At 56.6% G+C, this 17,548-nt stretch overlaps 2 protein-coding genes and 1 non-coding gene across 3 annotated transcripts; 2 read left to right on the top strand and 1 right to left on the bottom strand.

Moving 5' to 3' along the window:
• Window positions 1-12: 12 nt before the first annotated feature.
• On the bottom strand, window positions 13-9,612 carry PCGF2 (polycomb group ring finger 2). Its single transcript, XM_033079223.1, is given in 12 exon segments — window positions 13-1,125; window positions 1,650-1,712; window positions 1,715-1,732; window positions 2,991-3,107; window positions 3,801-3,849; window positions 4,783-4,850; window positions 4,852-4,892; window positions 5,668-5,718; window positions 6,012-6,067; window positions 6,750-6,846; window positions 7,043-7,180; window positions 9,552-9,612. Coding segments are annotated over 11 exon segments (1,050 nt in total). The 5' UTR covers window positions 7,155-7,180; window positions 9,552-9,612; the 3' UTR covers window positions 13-747.
• A 2,111-nt stretch (window positions 9,613-11,723) lies between these two features.
• TRNAN-GUU lies at window positions 11,724-11,796 on the top strand. Its single transcript has one exon. It is a non-coding gene; the product is annotated as a tRNA-Asn (tRNA).
• A 1,429-nt stretch (window positions 11,797-13,225) lies between these two features.
• On the top strand, window positions 13,226-17,548 carry PSMB3 (proteasome 20S subunit beta 3). Its single transcript, XM_033078882.2, has 6 exons — window positions 13,226-13,354; window positions 13,468-13,652; window positions 14,305-14,412; window positions 15,172-15,349; window positions 16,722-16,816; window positions 17,448-17,548. The coding sequence occupies exons 1-6, from the start codon at window positions 13,352-13,354 to the stop codon at window positions 17,494-17,496; spliced, it is 618 nt and encodes a 205-aa protein (XP_032934773.1). The 5' UTR covers window positions 13,226-13,351; the 3' UTR covers window positions 17,497-17,548.

Genomic DNA, 17,548 nt, shown 5'->3' with positions numbered 1-17,548 from the left:
ACACCTCAAACAAACGAACAAAAAACACATTTAAAAATATCCACCGCCATTTCTGTGTCTTCTTTGCGTTTTTAAATTAGAAAATAAGTCCGTAGAACTCTGCTCTCTGTCTCCCTATGTACACAAAGATATTTACAGAGCTCTGCAAGGAACATCTCCGTGGGAATCCCCGTCCCAGGAATCCCTGGAGGGGTTTTGGGAATCCCTGGAGGGTCTGCAGGATCCCAGGAGGAATTTCAGGAATCTCTGAAGGATCTTTTAGCAACCCCTGGAGGATCCTTAAGATCCCTGAAGGATTTTTTAGGAACCCCTCGTGAGTCTTTAGGATCCTTGGAGGGTCTGCAGGAGTTCCAGAAGGATTTTTAGCAATCCCAGGAGGATTTTTAGCAGCCCCTGCAGGGTTTTTCAGGGTCCCAGGATGATTTTTCAGAGTCCCAGGATGATTTTTTTGACTCCCAGGAGGGTTTTCAAAGTCCCAGGATGATTTTTCTGAGTCCCAGGATGATTTTTTCTGAGTCCTAGGATAATTTTTCAGTCCCAGGACGATTTTTCTGAGTCCCAGGATGACTTTTTCAGAGTCCCAGATGATTTTTTGGAGTCCCAGCATGATTTTTTGGAGTCCCAGGATGATTTTTTCTGAGTCCCAGGATGATTTTTCAGAGTCCCAGGATGATTTTTTCAGAGTCCCAGGAGGGTTTCCAGCATCCCCCGGAGGTTTTTAGCTCAGGGCCGAGCCCGCGCTGCCGTTCAGGGCGGTTTTGCGGCCGCGGGCGGGTGGCAGCGGGGTGACAATTGGGGGGCATCGGGTGACAACTGGGTGGCAGGGGGTGACAATTGGGTGGCAGCGGTGACAGTTCGAGGCAGAACCGGTGAGTGCGGAACCCGGGAGGGGCATGACCGGGGCTGGGCAGGGCGGGGGGCGATGCCAGCCCGGGGGGCGATGCCAGCCCGGGGGTTGATGCCAGCCCGGGGGTTGATGCCAGCCCGGGGCTCTGCGCTTTGTCCGCTGCCGGACTCGCACTCGGAGGCGCCGCTGGTGTTGGTGCCCTCGGAGGGCAGCGCCGGGCACAGCCGGAGCCGCTTGCAGGCGGGCTGGACGCGGTACTTGAGAGCCAGGGGACCGGTCTGGGGACACGGGGCACGGATGGCACCGCGCGGGGACACCGCGGGGACACCGGCACTGCCAGCAGCGCAGGGACACCGCGGGGACACCGGCACTGCCACCCCCCAAAGCCCTGGGGACACCGCGGGGACACCGGCACTGCCACCATCCCCCAATCCCACTTTTCCCAGCACAGATACTCCCAGTTTCCACAGTACAGATTTCCCAGTACAGATATTCCCACTTTCCCCAGTACAGATTTTCCCAGTTTTCTCCTAGAACAGATATTCCCGGTTTTCCCAGCACAGACAATCCCAGCTCTCCCAGTACAGATATTCCCAGTTTTTATCCCTAAAAGGACAGATCTTCCCAGTTTTCCCAGTATAGATATTCCCCGTTTCTCCCAGTACAGATATCCCTGTTTCCCCAGTACAGATATTCCCAGTTTATCCCAAAAGGACAGATTCTCCCAGTATTCCCAGTAGATTTCCCCAGTATTCCAGCACGGATTTTCCCAGTATTCCCAGCTTTTTCCCAGTTTCCTCACCCTCCTCCAGGGGTAGATGTAGGCGATGTCCATCAGGGTGTAATATTCCTTCAGGGGCTCATTCCCTCGTACAGCACCTCCACCTGCAGCAGGGAAAGGATGGAGACAAACCAGGGAAAGGATGGAACAGATCCAGGGAAAGGATGGAAACAGATCCAGGGAATGGATGGATCTGGTCATGGGAAAAGGAAGGATCCTGCTCCTGGGAAAGGACGGCTGAGCAGGGATATTTTGGACAAGCAGGGATCAGCAGTGGATGGGCAGTGCACCCTGAGCATTCCCAAACATTCCTGGGCCTTCCCAGGCATTCCCAGGCATTCCTGGGCATTCCCAAGCATTTCGGAGCACTGCCAACCATTCCAGAGCATTGGCTGGGCACTCCCGAGCATTCCCAGCCATTCCCAACCACTCCTGACCATTCCCAGACCATTCCCCACCATTCCAGCCATTCCCAAACCCTCCCAAACATATTCCAACCATTCTAAATCATTCCCAACCATTCCCAGCCATTCCAAATCGGTTCCTGACCATTCCTGACCATTCCCAGCCATCCCAACCATTTCCAAACCCTCCCAACCATATCCAACCATTCCCAACCATTCCCAGAGCATTCCCAACCATTCCCAACCATTCCAAACCATTCCAAATCATTCCCAACCATTCGTGACCATTCCAAATCATTCTTGACTGTTCCCAACCATTCCCAACCACTCCCAACCATTCCCAACCATTCCCAAACATTCCAAACCATTCCTAGATCATTCCAAACATTCCAAACCATTCCCAACCATTCCCAACCATTCCCAACCATTCCCAACCATTCCCAACCATTCCCAGAGCATTCCCAAACAATTCCCAACCATTCCCAACCATTCCAATCATTCCCAACCATTCGTGACCATTCCAAATCATTCCTGACTGTTCCCAATCATTCCCAACCACTCCCAGACCATTCTCAACCATTCCCAAACATTCCCAACCACTCCCAACCATTCCAAACCACTCCCAACCATTCCCAAACATTCCAAACCACTCCCAACCATTCCCAAACATTCCCAACCATTCCAAACCATTCCTAGACCATTCCCAACCATTCCCAAGTATTCCCAAACATTCCAAACCACTCCCAACCATTCCCAAACATTCCCAACCATTCCCAACCATTCCAAACCATTCCTAGACCATTCCCAACCATTCCCAAGTATTCCCAACCATATCCAACCATTCCAAATCGTTCCTGACCATTCCCAATCCTCCCAACCATTCCCAACCATTCCCAACCATTCCCTCCCATTCCCGTTCGTTCCCGTTCCCATTCCCGTTCCCATTCCCGTTCCTCACCCGGTACTTGCTGGGCACGTCCATTTTGTTGCGCAGGAACTTGGCCAGGTGCAGCACGGTCATGGCGGCCGGGCAGCGCAGGAACCGCAGCGCGGGGCCCGGGGGGCACGGCGGGGCCTGGGGGGCACCGGGTCGGGGGGTGTGGGGTCGGGGTCATGGGTTTGGAGTGTGCAGGGTTTGGGGTGTGCAGAATTTGGGTCATGGGTTGGGGTATGCAGGGTTTGGGGTGTGCAGGGTTTGGGGTTGGGGGATTTGGGGTTGGGGGATTTGGGGTTGGGGGATTTGGGGTTAAGGGTTTGAGGGTCTGGGGTTTGGGTGTCTGGGGTTTGGGGTGTCCTGGGTTTGGGGTGTCCTAGGTTTGGGGATCATGGTTTTGGGGGAGTCTTGGATTTGGGGTGTCCTGGATTTGGGGTGTCCCAGGTTTGGGGTGTCCTGGGTTTGGGTGTCCTAGGTTTGGGGTCATGGGGTTTGGGGGGTCCTGGGTTTGGGGTCATGGGGTTGGGGTGTGTGGGGTTTGGGGTTTGTGGTGTCCCAGATTTGGGGTGTCCTGAGTTTGGGGGTCTGGAGTTTGGGGGGTCCTACCTGCTGGTTGTCCCGGGTTTGGGGTGTGCAGAATTTGGGGTCATGGGGTTGGGGGTGTCTGGGGTTTGGGGTTTGTGGTGTCCCAGGTTTGGGGGTCCAGGGTTTGGGGTGTCCTGGGTTTGGGGTGCCCTGTTCTCCCCCCCAGGGCAGCAGGCACTGAGGCACAGTGCCAGCACAGTGCCAGCACAGTGCCACCCTGGTGCCACCTCGATGCCACCGCACTCTCACCTTGTCCTTGTCCAGGTCCCCGTTCTCCTCGGCGCCTTTCTGCTCCTCGCTGGGGAGGGACAGGGGACAGGGAATGTGGGAAGGGTGGGGGGGAAAAATCCCGGAAGGGCCCGTGGAGGGGGGACATCTAGGGGGTGACATGGGGGGACATCCAAGGCTTCACCCCAGCACAGCCACGGGCATTCCCTGGGTTCCGGACCCCTCCAAGTCCCTGTGAATCCCTCGGGATCTCTCTGGATCCCTCTGGATCTCTCTGGATCCTTCTGGATCCTTCTGAATCTCTCTGGATCCTTCTGGATATCTCTAGATCCCTCTGGATCTCTCTGGATCCTTCTGGATCCTTTTGGATCTCTCTGGATCCCTCTGGATCTCTCTGGATCCCTCTGGAATGCTGCTCCAGGAACCAGGGAAATCCCTGGGTTGCCAGCAGGAGCACAGGGGTGACACAGTTGGGAGCAGGGACCATACTGGGACCAGGAATCAGGGATCACACTGGAATGAGGGATCACACTGGGATCTGGAATCACACTGGGATCAGGGATCACGCTATGATCAGGGATCTGGGATCACATTGGGATCACACGGGGATCAGGAATCACACTGGGATCACACTTGGAACTGGGATCAGAGATCACACTGGGATCAGGGATCAGGGATCACTGCTGGAATTCAGGACAGGGCCCGGGTGTTTGGGTGCTCCTGTCCCCTGCAGCCCTCCCTGAGCAGGGACTCTCAGCTGCCACCACCTCAGGTCCCCTCCAACCCCAACCATTCCCGGATTCCAGGAGTGGGAAGAGGGTGGGAGCCCCTTTCCTACCCCAGCCCTGGGCAGTACCAGGAAGCCCAAACACTACCAGGAACTCCAGTCTGTACCTGGGGTCCTGGTCCGTACCTGGGGTCTGTACCTGGGGTCCCTGTGCCATACCAGGAGTCCCAGTCCGTACCTGGGGTCCCAGTCCATACCTGGGGTCCCAGTCCGTACCTGGGGTCCCGGTGGAACTCGATGGACAGACTGACGATCTCGTCCTCGGGCACCGCGCCCTGCTCCCGCCTCGGCCACCTCACCACGCTCCTCCTGCGAGCCCAGGGGGACTGCGGGGACAGGGACACGGTTGGGGGGACAGCAGGGGACGGGCCCCAGGCTGGGACACGGTGACACTGTGACAGTGACACCGAAAGTGTGACATTGACACTGAAAATGTGACGCTGTGACATTGTGACATTGAGACTGACACTGGGACAGTGTGACACTGTGACTGACACCAAGAAAGTGACACTGTGACATTGACACCGAAAATGTGACACTGTGACATTGTGACATTGACACTGAAAATGTGACGTTGTGACATGTGACACTGTGACCCTATGACCCTGTGACCCTGTGACAGTGACACCGAAAATGTGACGCTGTGACATTGTGACATTGAGACTGACACTGGGACATGGTGACACTGTCAGTGACACTGAAAATGTGACATTGTGACATTGTGACACTGTGACATTGTGACATTGTGACATTGTGACATTGAAACTGACACTGAGACATGGTGATACTGTGTCAGTGACACTGAAAATGTGACACTGTGACATTGACACTGAAAATGTGACACTGTGACATTGTGACATTGTGACATTGTGACGGTGAGACTGACAGGTGACACTGTGACTGACACCAAAAATGTGACACTGTGACATTGTGACATTGAGACTGACACTGGGACAGGTGACACTGTGACTGACACCAAGAAAGTGACACTGTGACATTGACACTGAAAATGTGACATTGTAACATGGTGACATGTGACACTGTGACCCTGTGACCCTGTGACACTGTGACACTGTGACACTGTGACATGGTGACACTCACCCTCGGCCACCGGGTACGCAGCGTAGAAGTCGCGCCTCCTCTTCATCTCATCTGTGGGGACAGGGACAGGGATGGGACAGGGATGGGACAGGGACAGGGACAGGGACAGGGACAGGGACAGGGACAGGGACAGCGCCACAGCCAGGACAATGACAGCATGGGGACACAGGGGGACACCCCAGAATTCCCAGGGAATTCCTCCCAGAATTTGGGATGGATGCCATGTGTGTCCTGTCTCTGTGGGAATGGGAAATCCCAGGAAGGGCCTCAGGGGGATGGGAGCAAGTAACAAACGCAATTCCCAAATTCCCAAACTCCCAAACTCTCCCCATCCTTGACTGCACCTTTGAAAAGCCCCGGGACCAGTTTGTACACGATGTCCTGGAGGGTTTTGTCCGACCTGGAAGGGGGAAAAATGGGAAAAGTGGGAGAAATCAGCGGGATTGGGGAGTAGTTTGTGCCCAGCACAACGGGGCCTCTGTTTCCCCCAACTCCATTCTGGAAAATTCCCACCCCAAACCCCAAATCCACAAACCCCAAATCCCCAATTCCCCATCCCAAAGCCTCAAATCTCCCATCCCATGATGGATGATGGATGGATGGATGATGGATGGATGATGGATGATGGATGATGGATGGATGATGGAGGATGGATGATGGATGATGGATGATGGATGGATGATGGATGGATGGATGATGGATGGATGGATGATGGATGGATGATGGATGATGGATGATGGATGGATGGATGGATGGATGGATGATGGATGATGGATGGATGATGGATGGATGATGGATGGATGGATGATGGATGATGGATGATGGATGGATGATGGATGATGGATGGATGGATGGACGATGGATGATGGATGATGGATGGATGATGGATGATGGATGGATGGATGGACGATGGATGATGGATGATGGATGATGGATGATGGATGGATGATGGATGATGGATGATGGATGGGTGATGGATGGATGGATGATGGATGGATGGATGGATGATGGATGGATGGATGCTGGATGATGGTTGGATGGACCCATGGACCATCCATCCCCCTGTGGAGTCCCCTCCTCACCTGATGCTGAGCAGGGGCCGGGTTTTGTGCACCTGCACGTCGCACATGGGGCAGTACTTGTTGGTCTCCAGGTAGCGAACGATGCAGGTTTTGCAGACTGTGGGGACAGAGGGACCCTCTGTGAGTGAGGCCACAAGGTGACACCACCCTGGGGACCCCCACACCCCTTGGGGACAATCCCCAGTGGATGCCCAGTGCAGCCCCATCCATCCCCCGCAGCTCCCACGCCCAAGGGGTCTCTGTGGGGTTTTGGGGCGCCCAGGGGACCCTTGGGGACCCTTGGGGACACTCACAGGAGTGCAGGCACTCCACGATGGTGGTGGCGTCGATGAAGTAGCCGCCGCAGAGGGCGCACATCAGGTGGGGGTTGAGCTCCGTGATCTTGATGCGGGTGGTTCTGTGCATCTTGGAGCAGCCCCGGCGGATCCTCCCTGCGGGGAAATCCCGGGATGCCCTCAGGGAGCAGGGCTGGGACAGGGTGGGGACTGTCACCTGCCACCCCCCGGGTGTCCCTGGGTGTCCCCAACACCTCTGAGCAAGGACAACCCCCCACCTGTGGCTGCACACGCACTCACACCAATTAAAAAAAAAAAAAAAGTGTTTTTTGGGTTGTTTCCATAGAAAATGCATTTCCAGGCAGAATTCCACGGATTTTTTTTTCCCTCCAGGGAATCCCCAGGCTGGTGTTGGGTGCCTGGGCCCGGTGGGCACGGAGGGAGCGCTCGGGAGCGCTCGGGATCGCTCCGGGGCTCCCACGGTTCCAGCGGAGCCGCCGGAGCCGGAATCGCCGCAGTTTTGGTGTTTCCATGGCAACCCCACACTTGGCCAGCAGCCGGAATATTGTCACAGCCAGCGGGGACACGGGACCGGCGACAGGCGGCGAGGGACACCGGGGAGCGGGGAGAGGAGCGGTGGCACCGCAGAGCCCCGGGACGGGGGTGTGACACACGGGGACACACGGGGACAGGGATGGGACACACGGGGACATGTGTGACACACAGGGACACACAGGGACACAAGTGTGACACACGGGGACACACAGTGACACACAGGGACATGTACGGGACACACAGGGACACACAGGGGCTACACTGTACACACACAGGGACACCCGCACCGGGGGTGGGACACCAGTGGCGCTGGGATGGAGGTGTCACAGGGATGGGGACACCACTGGGATGTTGGTGACATGGGACACGACTGGGACTGGGATGGGGATGCAGGGACGGCGACACCACTGGGATGGGGACCTTGGGGACACCGCAGGGATGGGGACACCGTTTGGATTCAAAAAGAGGTGCCACAGGGACAGGGACACCACTGGGATGGCACAGGGACGGGACATTGCTGGGACTGGGATGGAGATGCCACAGGGACAGGACAGAGATGGGGACACCACTGGGATGGGGACCTTGGGGACACCACTGGGATGGGGACTTTGGGGACACCTCTGCGATGGGGACACCACTGGGATGGAGACCTGGGGGACAGCGCAGGGTTGGGGACCTTGAGGACAGCCCCGTGCTGGGGGACAGCCCCCAAGGGGGGCCCGGCAGCCCCGGCGGGGTTGGGGACCCCCAGATCCCCCCCGGGTGGTGCCCCCGAGCCCTCCCCAGCCCCAGGTGACCGGGGGGGTGTCCCTGCCACCCCGTCCCCATGGCGGGGGTGTCGCGGTGCCCTGTCCCTGTCCCCCCCCCGCCCGGCACGGGGCAGCCCCGTTTTTTTGGGGGGAATTCCGGCGCTTCGGGCGCTCGCAGCCGCCGATGGCGGGAGGGGGGAGCCCGAGCCACCGGCGCAAACCGGTTCTAATAAACCGGGCGATAACGGCGGCGGTTTCCTGTGCCGGGAGGGGGGCGGGACAAAGCCCCGGAGCCCCCCTGGAGCCCCCCGGAGCCCCCCGGGGCTCGGTGTCCCCCCAATCCCGAACCCCCCGGACCGGGCACGGCTCGGGAAGGGCGAGGCAAAGTCACGGCGGGACCCCCGGCTCGGGGATGGCCCGGGACAGCTCCTCCCGGCACGGCCCGGGGGGACACGAGGGGACACGAGGTGACACCCCCGGAGAGACCCCGGGGGATGGGGGAGGGAGCCCCGCTGGACACGAGTGACCACAAAGCGTGAGGGGACAGGGACACGAGAGCAGGGACACGGCGGGACGGGAGAGCGGGGGTGACAGGTGGGGACACGGACACGGGAACGGGGGGACACGAGGGACACGGGAGACACGGGTGACACCGCGGGGCACGGACACCGGGTGACATGGACCCAGGGGGGGACACGGACATGGGGGGGACACGGCCACAAGAGGGGACACGGCCAGAGGAAGCGTGGACGCGGGGGGACACGGACACGGGATAACCACTGACACACGGGGAGGACACGGGGATGAGGGGGACACGGGGGTGACACGGCCACAAGAGGGGACACGGACACGGTGGGGACATGGACCCAGGGAGAACATGGACACGGAGGGACACGGACATGGATGGCCACTGACACACAGTGGGGACACCAACACGGGAGGGACACTGGGGTGGCCACTGCCACACACACACGGGGAGGGACAGGACCTCGGGTGACCACGGCCACACCGGCACCGGCACCGACACCGACACCGGGGGTGGCACCGACACCGGCACCGGCACCGGGGGTGTGGCGGCCCCGGTGGCCCCGGGCCGTCCCCTTTGTGCTCGGGGCCGGCTGTCAGCTCGGCCCGGCCCCTCCGCCCGCCCGGGGGGGTCCCGGTGTCCCTCGGCCATCTTTGGTACCGGGGCTGGGGGGGGGACACCGGCACCGCGTCCCTACCTGGTGGCGGCGGCCCCGCGGCCGCGCCTCCGCTCCCGCCGCTCGGCTGGGCTCGGCTGGGCTCGGCTGGGCTCGGCTGGGCTCGGCTCGGCTCGGCTCGGCTCGGGCGGCGCTGCGGGCCGCGGCCCTTTTTTATTTTTTTATTTATTTTTAAATTTTTTTTTATTTTAAATTTTTTTCCCTCCACTCTCTCCTCGCTCTTTTTTTTTTTTCCTCCTCCTTTTTTTTTCCCTCCTTCCTCTTCTTCTTTTTTTTTTTTTTTAAATTTTTTCCCCTCTTTTTATTTTTTTTTTTTAATTTATTTTTTTCCCACCTCCAGCCTCCGCCTGGCCCCGCCCGCCTCACGTGACCTCATTCCTTTGGGGGGCTGCGGAGGGGGGGGAGCGAGGGGCCGAGATTGGGGGGGACCCCCGGACCCCCCCGGAACCCCCCGGAACCCCCCGGGACCCCCCAGCCCCAGAGGACCCCCGGGGGGGAAACGAGAAAGCCCCAAAAAACCCCTGGAATGGCCCCAAAATGCTCCAAGTCCCGCGTCCCCCCACCCAGTTTTGTCCCCAAATTGTGACCCGGGATAAGCGCGACCCTCGGGGATGGGCAGGAGGGGAGGAGGGGAGGAAGGGAAAAAAAAGAGGAAAAAAAATAAAGGGAATTTGAAGAGGGAAAATGGAAAATTGGAGGGAGGGGGAGAAAAAAAAATTGGGAAACAAAAAATTGGGGGAGTGAGAGAAAGAAAAGGAAAAGGGAAAATGAGAGAGGGAAAAAGGAGGGAAAAAGGAAAGGGGAGAAAAATAGAGGGAAATTAGAAGGAAGGAAAAATGGAAAAGAAGGTGGGGAAAACAAGAAAAACAGGGAAATTAGGATAAAGGGGAAGTGGACAAGAAGGCGGGGGAAAGGGAGGTGAAAAAATCAAGGGAAATAGAGCGAATTCAGGAAAGAAAAGGAAAATGGGAAATCGGGGGGGAAAGGAAGGAAAAAGAGGAAGGGAAGCAAAATGGAGGGAAATTAGGGAAAGGGAAAGATGGGAAATGACGGGGAGAAGGAAGGGAAAAAACCGGGGAAATCCCAGTAAAAAATAACATGGAAAGGGAAGAAAAAAAGGAGAAAAGGAAAGAAAAAAAAGGGAGGGATAGGAAGGAGGAAAAGAAAAAAAGGCAGGAAAAGAGGAGAGAGTTGAAAAAAAAAAACGCGGGGAAGGAAATGAAATAAAGGAGGGGAAAGGGGCGGGAAGGGGAACAGGAGAACGGCCGCCCCTCCGTGCCCGGGGCTCCCGGGGGTCCCGGGGTCACTGTCTCTGGGGCCGGTGTCCTGTTCCCAGTGCCCGTCCCCTGTCCCCATTCCCGTTCCGCTGTCCTGTTCCCGGTATCCTGACCCCGGATCTCATTCCCGGTGTCCCGTTCCCATTCCCTGTGTCCCATTCCCCTGTGTCCCGTTCCCTGTGTCCCATTCCCGTCCCTGGTATCCTGTTCCCTGTTCACGATCCCTTTGTCCCGTTCCCATTCCCTCTGTCCCATTCCCGTTTCCCCATTCCCGTTCCCGGTATTCCGTTCCCTCTGTCCCTTTCCCATTCCCATTCCCGTTCCCATCCCCATTCTCATTCCCATTATTCCCATTCCCATTATTCCCATCCCCATTCCCATCCCCATTATTCCCATTATTCCCGTTCCCATACCCATCTTCACCCTATCCCCATCCCCATTCCCATTCCCATTCCCATTCCCATTATTCCCATTATTCCCATTATTTCCATTCCCATTATTCCCATTCCCATTATTCCCATCTCCATTCCCATTCTCATTACTCCCATTATTCCCATTATTCTCATTATTCTCATTATTCCCATCATTCCCATTCCCATTATTCCCATCCCCATTCCCATTATTCACATTCCCATTTCCCATTTCCATTCCCATTCCATTCTCATTCCCATTCCCATTATTCCCATTCCCATTATTCCCATTCCCATTCCCATTATTCCCATTATTCCCAGTCCAATTTCCCATCCGCATTCCCATTTTCCCATTATTCCCATCCCCATCCCCATCCCCATCCCCATCCCCATCCCCATTCCCATTATTCCCATTATTCCCATTATTCCCATCCCCATTCCCATCATTCCCATTATTCCCATTTCCCATTCCCGAGTCCCGCGCTCTCCTCGCCGCTGCCAGCGCGGTCTCTGTGGCGCAATCGGTTAGCGCGTTCGGCTGTTAACCGAAAGGTTGGTGGTTCGAGCCACCCAGGGACGGAACCGCTCCCTTTTTATTATCATTTTTTCTTCCACACCGGGACAAAATTCCAAGCACATTTTGGGACATCAACATCGCGCCCGAAGCGCTGTTTCCGTCCCAGCGCTGCGTTTTGCCTCAAAATAAAGATGATGGGGTGCCAGGTCTGAGCTTCCCCTCTCCTAAAAATCCTGAAATTCCATTTCTGAGCTGCGTTCGATGGAATCCAACCGGAATTCCCGGTTTAGCCCCGGGCCGTGCTGGGATTGATCCCAGGGATCCCCCCGGGCTCTGCTGGCTGTTCCCACCGGGGGGAGCGTGGTGGAAAATCCCAAAACCCCACGGTAAAAACACACTTTGGAAACCCCAAAACCCACGGCAAAAACCCACGTTAAAAATCCACGACAAAAAACCACTTTAAAAACGCACTTTTTAAAACTGTGTTAAAAATCCACGTTTAAAAAACCACGCTAAAAATCTACTTTTTAAAACCTATGTTAAAAATTCACTTTTTAAATCCTGTGTTTAAAATCCACGTTTAAAATCCACATTTAACCCGCAGCAGAGATGTGGCTGTTCCAGCTGTGCCACATCCAGATGTGCCCCCCAGATCCAGCTGTGTCGGGTCCCTGTGTGCACCCCCAGCTGTGCCCCCAATCCAGCTGTGCACCACATCCAGATGTTTCCCCATTGCTGCAGCTGCTCCCCCACTGATCCAGCTGTGCACCCCTTTATCCAGTCCTATCTCGATCCAGCTGTTCCAAATTTTTTCCATCTATTCCCCATTTCTCCAGCTGTTCCCCATTTTTCCAGCTGTTCCAATTTTTTCAGTTGTTCCCCATTTCCCATCTATCCCCCATTTTCCATCTGTCCCCATTTTCCATCTATTCCTTATTTTCCAGCTGTTCTCATTTCCATCTATTCCTAATTTTCCATCTATTCCCAATTTCCAGCTGTTCCCATTTCCATCTATTCCTAATTTTCCAGCTGTTCCCATTTTCCATCTATTCCCCATTTCCCATCTATTCCCCATTTCCCATCTATTCCCCATTTTCTATCTATTCCCAATTTTCCAGCTGTTCCATTTTCCAGCTGTTCCCCCCCGCTATCCCGCCATGCCTCGCGCGCTCACTGTGACTCCTCACTTTTCGGCCCCGCCCCACCCTGCCCGGCCTCAGCCAATCAGCTGCTCGCGCCGCCGCCGCTCCAACCAATCACCGACAGCGCTCCGGCTCCATGCGGCGATAGCGACCAATGGGGGGGCGAGGAAGGCGGGACCACGGACTGTGACAAGCCAATGGGACGCAAGGAAGGCGGGACGTCCGGTTTGGAGGACCAATGGGAAGTGTTGTTGTAAGAGTGGCGGTAGTAGAGACCAATGGGAAGCAGGAAATGAGCGGAAGTAGCCGGGACGGCAGCCAATGGGAAGAGTCGGGGGCGGGACCGGCGGCGGCGCGGCGGGGCCGGAGCGGAGCCGGAGCGGAGAGCGGTGACACAGCGGGGACCGTGAGGGGACAGAGCGGGGACACAGCGGTGACACAGCGGTGACACAGCGGGGACCCAACAGCCGCAGCCATGGTGAGACCCGCGGGCAGCTCCGCACACAGCGCGGGGCGAGGCGGGGGCCGCTCCGCGAGGGGCCGGGGCTGCCCTGAGCATCCCCCGGTGCCCTGAGCCGCCGCTCCCCGCAGTCGATCATGTCCTACAACGGCGGGGCCGTCATGGCCATGAGGGGCAAGGACTGCGTGGCCATCGCCGCCGACCGGCGCTTCGGGATCCAGGCGCAGACGGTGACCACGGACTTCCAGAAGATTTTCCCCATGGGCCAAAGGCTCTACATCGGCCTGGCCGGGCTGGCCACGGACGTGCAGACCGTGTAAGTGAGCTGGGAGCGGTTCTGGGCATGAACACAGCTCGTGGTGCCGGGTTTGTACCAGGGAGGGGGTGTTAGTGGTTGGGATTAATGTAAAATGGAGCGGGGCCGGTGTTGTTGTTGTTAGTTCGCTTTGTGGGGGAGTTTTGAAATAAATCTGCCCGTGGTTTGAGGTCACGGCGCTGCTAAAATGGGATTTTCACTGCTGGAATTGGAGTTTCAGTGCTAAGATGAGCTTGGTAAAATTGGGGTTTTGCTGGTGTAATTGAACTGTCATTGCTAAAATGAAGTTGCACTGTTAAAATTGAGCTTTCGCTGCTCTAATTGAGCTTTCACTGCTTAAATTCCTTTTTCACTGCTAAAATTGAGCTATCACAGCTGGAATTGGACTTTCACTATTAAAATTCCATTTTCACTGCTGGAATTCCACTTTCACTGTTAAAATTCCACTTCCACTGCTCCAATGGAGCTTTCCCCGCTGCGATTTCAGCTGAAGCCCAGAGCAGCTCCCTGTGCAGGCCCTCCCTGGCAGCAGCAGGACAGTCCAGGCCTGGCTGGAGGGGACAGGGGGAGCCTGCAGGGCTTTAAGCTGTGATTTAACTGTGATTTAAGCTGTGCTTTAAGCTGAGTTTAACCCAGCTCTGCTCCCCTGCAGGGCACAGAGGTTGAAGTTCAGGCTCAATCTGTACGAGCTGAAGGAAGGGAGGCAGATCAAGCCCCAGACCTTCATGAGCATGGTGTCCAACCTGCTCTATGAGAGGAGGTAAAAGGGCAGGGAGCTGCAGGGAGGGCTCGGGGAGCTGAGGAGTTTTCTGGGAAATCTGCTCCTGGGGCGTCCCACGGTGTCACCATGGTCCCTGTGCTGCCTCCTGGGCTGCTGCTGTCCCTGGGGATGCCCTGAGCCTGGCTGTGTCCCCCCCCTGAGCCCAGCTGTGTCCCTCCTGAGTCCAGCCATGTCCCCCCCCTGAGCCCAGCTGTGTCCCCAGCTGTCCCCAGCCATATCCCTGAGCCCAGCTGTGTCCCCCAGCCCAGCTGTGTCCCCAGCTGTGTCCCCCCTGAGCCCAGCTGTGTCCCCAGCTGTGTCCCTCCTGAGTCCAGCCATGTCCCCCCCTGAGCCCAGCTATGTCCCCTGAGCCCAGCCGTGCCCCCAGCTGTCCCCAGCCCTGTTCCCCAGCCCAGCTGTGTCCCCAGCTCAGCCATGTCCCCAAGCCCAGCTGTGTCCCAGCTGTGCCCCAGCCGTGTCCCCAAGCCCAGCCGTGTCCCCAGCCGTGTCCCCAGCTGTGTCCCCAGCTGTCCCCAGCCATGTCCCCAGCCCTGTCCCCCAGCCCAGCTGTCCCCAGCCGTGTCCCCAGCCCAGCTCTGTTCCCAAGCCCAGCCCTGTCCCCCTGCCCAGCTGTGTCCCCAGCTGTCCCCAGCCCTGTCCCCCCAGCCCAGCTGTGTCCCCAGCTGTCCCCAGCCCTGTGCCCCAGCCCAGCTGTCCCCAGCTGTCCCCAGCCGTGTCCCCAGCCCCGCTGTCCCCCAGGTTCGGTCCGTACTACACGGAGCCGGTGATCGCGGGGCTGGACCCGCTGACCCTGGAGCCGTTCATCTGCTCGCTGGACCTGATCGGCTGCCCCATGGTCACCGACGACTTCGTGGTCAGCGGCACCTGCTCCGAGCAGATGTACGGCATGTGCGAGTCCCTGTGGGAGCCTGACATGGTGAGAGGGGGCAGCGGGGTCACACGGGGTCACACGGGGTCAGCAGGGGTCACACAGGGTCACACGGGGTCACACAGGGTCACACGGGGTCAGCGGCACCTGCTCCGAGCAGATGTACGGCATGTGCGAGTCCCAGTGGGAGCCCGACATGGTGAGAGGGGGCAGAGGGTCAGCTGGGGTCACACGGGGTCAGCAGGGGTCACACGGGGTTACTTGAGATCACCTGGGGTCACCCAAGGTCAGTTTGGATCACTTGGGGTCACCTGGGATGTGTGGATCGATGGATCCATGGATTGATGGATCTGTGGGTTTGTGGATTGATGGATCCATGGACTGATGGATTGATGGATTTGTGCACTGATGGATTCATGGATCTGTGGATTGATGGATCCATGGATTTGTGCATTGATGGATTGATGGATTTGTGGATCTGTGGATCCATGGATTGATGGATCGGTGGATCTGTGCATTGATGGATCCATGGATTTGTGGATCCATGGATTTGTGCATTGATGGATTCATGCATTGATGGATTGATGGATTTGTGGATCCATGGATTTGTGCATTGATGGATCCGTGGATTGATGGATTGATGGATCCATGGATTGATGGATCCATGGATTGATGGATCCATGGATTTGTGGATTCATGGATTGATGGATCTATGCATTGATGGATTGAGGGATTTGTGCATTGATGGATTCATGCATTGATGGATTTGTGGATCCATGCATTGATTGATCCATGGATTTGTGCATTGATGGATTGATGGATCCATGCATTGATGGATTGATGGATCCATGCATTGATGGATTTGTGGATCTGTGGATCTGTGCATTGATGGATCCATGGATTGATGGATTGATTGATCCATGGATTGATGGATCCATGGATCCATGGATCTGTGCATTGATTGATCCATGCACTGATGGATTTGTGGATCCATGGATCTGTGCATTGATTGATCCATGCATTGATGGATTTGAGGATCCATGGATCCATGGATTTGTGCATTGATGGATTTGTGGATTCATGGATTGATGGATCCATGGATCTGTGCATTGATTGATCCATGCACTGATGGATTTGTGGATCCATGGATCCCTGGATCTGTGCATTGATTGATCCATGCATTGATGGATTTGTGGATCTGTGGATCCCTGCCTGTCCCTCCTGCCCTGCAGTCTCTGGGCTGGGAGAGGCTTGGGTAGCCTGAGGGAGCCTGGCAGGGTCTGGGGGTTGGAAAAAATCTCAGGGGTGGTGACCCAGGTAAGTCCCAGGTGAGGCCCAGGTGACCCCAGGTGACCCCTGGTGACCCCAGATAACCCCAGGTGACCCCAGGTGACCCCTGTCCCTGTCCCTGTCCCCTCAGGAGCCCGAGCACCTGTTTGAGACGATCTCCCAGGCCATGCTCAACGCCGTGGACAGGGACGCCATCTCCGGCATGGGCGTGGTGGTGCACGTCATGTGAGTCTGGGGGGCTGCAAATCCTGGGAATCCCCACATCCAGGGGTTCTGCAAATCCAGGGGTGGGATTCATCAAATCCAGATGTTCCCCAAATCCTGGGGACTGGGATTCCTCAAATCCTGGGGTTCTGCAAATCCTGGGGGTGGGATTCCCCAAATCCTGGGGATAGGGTTCCCCAAATCCAGGGAACAGGGATTCCTCAAATCCAGGGCTTCCCCAAATCCAGGGGATGGGATTCCCCAGATCCAGGGGGCTGGAATTCCTCCCCTCAGGGATTCCCCAAATCCCTGCCCCTCCCTCAGCACCCTCCTGGTGCAGTTCCTTGGTGGAACAAAGAAATAAATCCTGGAGTTTGGCTCCTGCTGCTCAGGATTCCCTGGCTGCATTCCCATGGGAATGAGGAGTTTCTGCCCCTCATGGATGAGCACTAATCCCAACATTCCCAGAACATTCCCAGAGAAATGAGGCTCTCTCATGAACCCCCAAAACCAGGCTGGCTTTGGAAATTTGGAAATTCCCATTTTGCTTCAGCTCTGGGAGCACCTCGGGTTCATTGTCCTTGCAGCTGGGACAAGCTTTAGGCCGGGTTTAAAGCTGGGTTTAACAGGAAATGCTCTCTTCCCCCTGCAGAGAGAAGGACAAGGTCACCACCAGGACGCTGAAGGCTCGCATGGATTAGCCTGGCTCAGCTACTCAGGACTTTTTAAAATAAAATAAAACAAAAAAAACCC

The sequence above is a fragment of the Catharus ustulatus genome, chromosome 23 (genome assembly GCF_009819885.2).
Source record: "Catharus ustulatus isolate bCatUst1 chromosome 23, bCatUst1.pri.v2, whole genome shotgun sequence".
NCBI classification, from domain to species: Eukaryota; Metazoa; Chordata; class Aves; order Passeriformes; family Turdidae; genus Catharus; species Catharus ustulatus.
The sequence above is the reverse complement of the archived record's forward strand: the minus strand, read 5'-3'. Positions and strand labels throughout refer to the sequence as shown.

What these genes read in the sequence shown, in the direction of transcription:
- PSMB3 (XM_033078882.2), top strand. An exon ending in GCCACGGACGTGCAGACCGT is followed by an intron (nt 13,653 to 14,304) that starts GTAAGTGAGCTG and finishes GCTCCCCTGCAG; the next exon opens with GGCACAGAGGTTGAAGTTCA. An exon ending in AACCTGCTCTATGAGAGGAG is followed by an intron (nt 14,413 to 15,171) that starts GTAAAAGGGCAG and finishes GCTGTCCCCCAG; the next exon opens with GTTCGGTCCGTACTACACGG.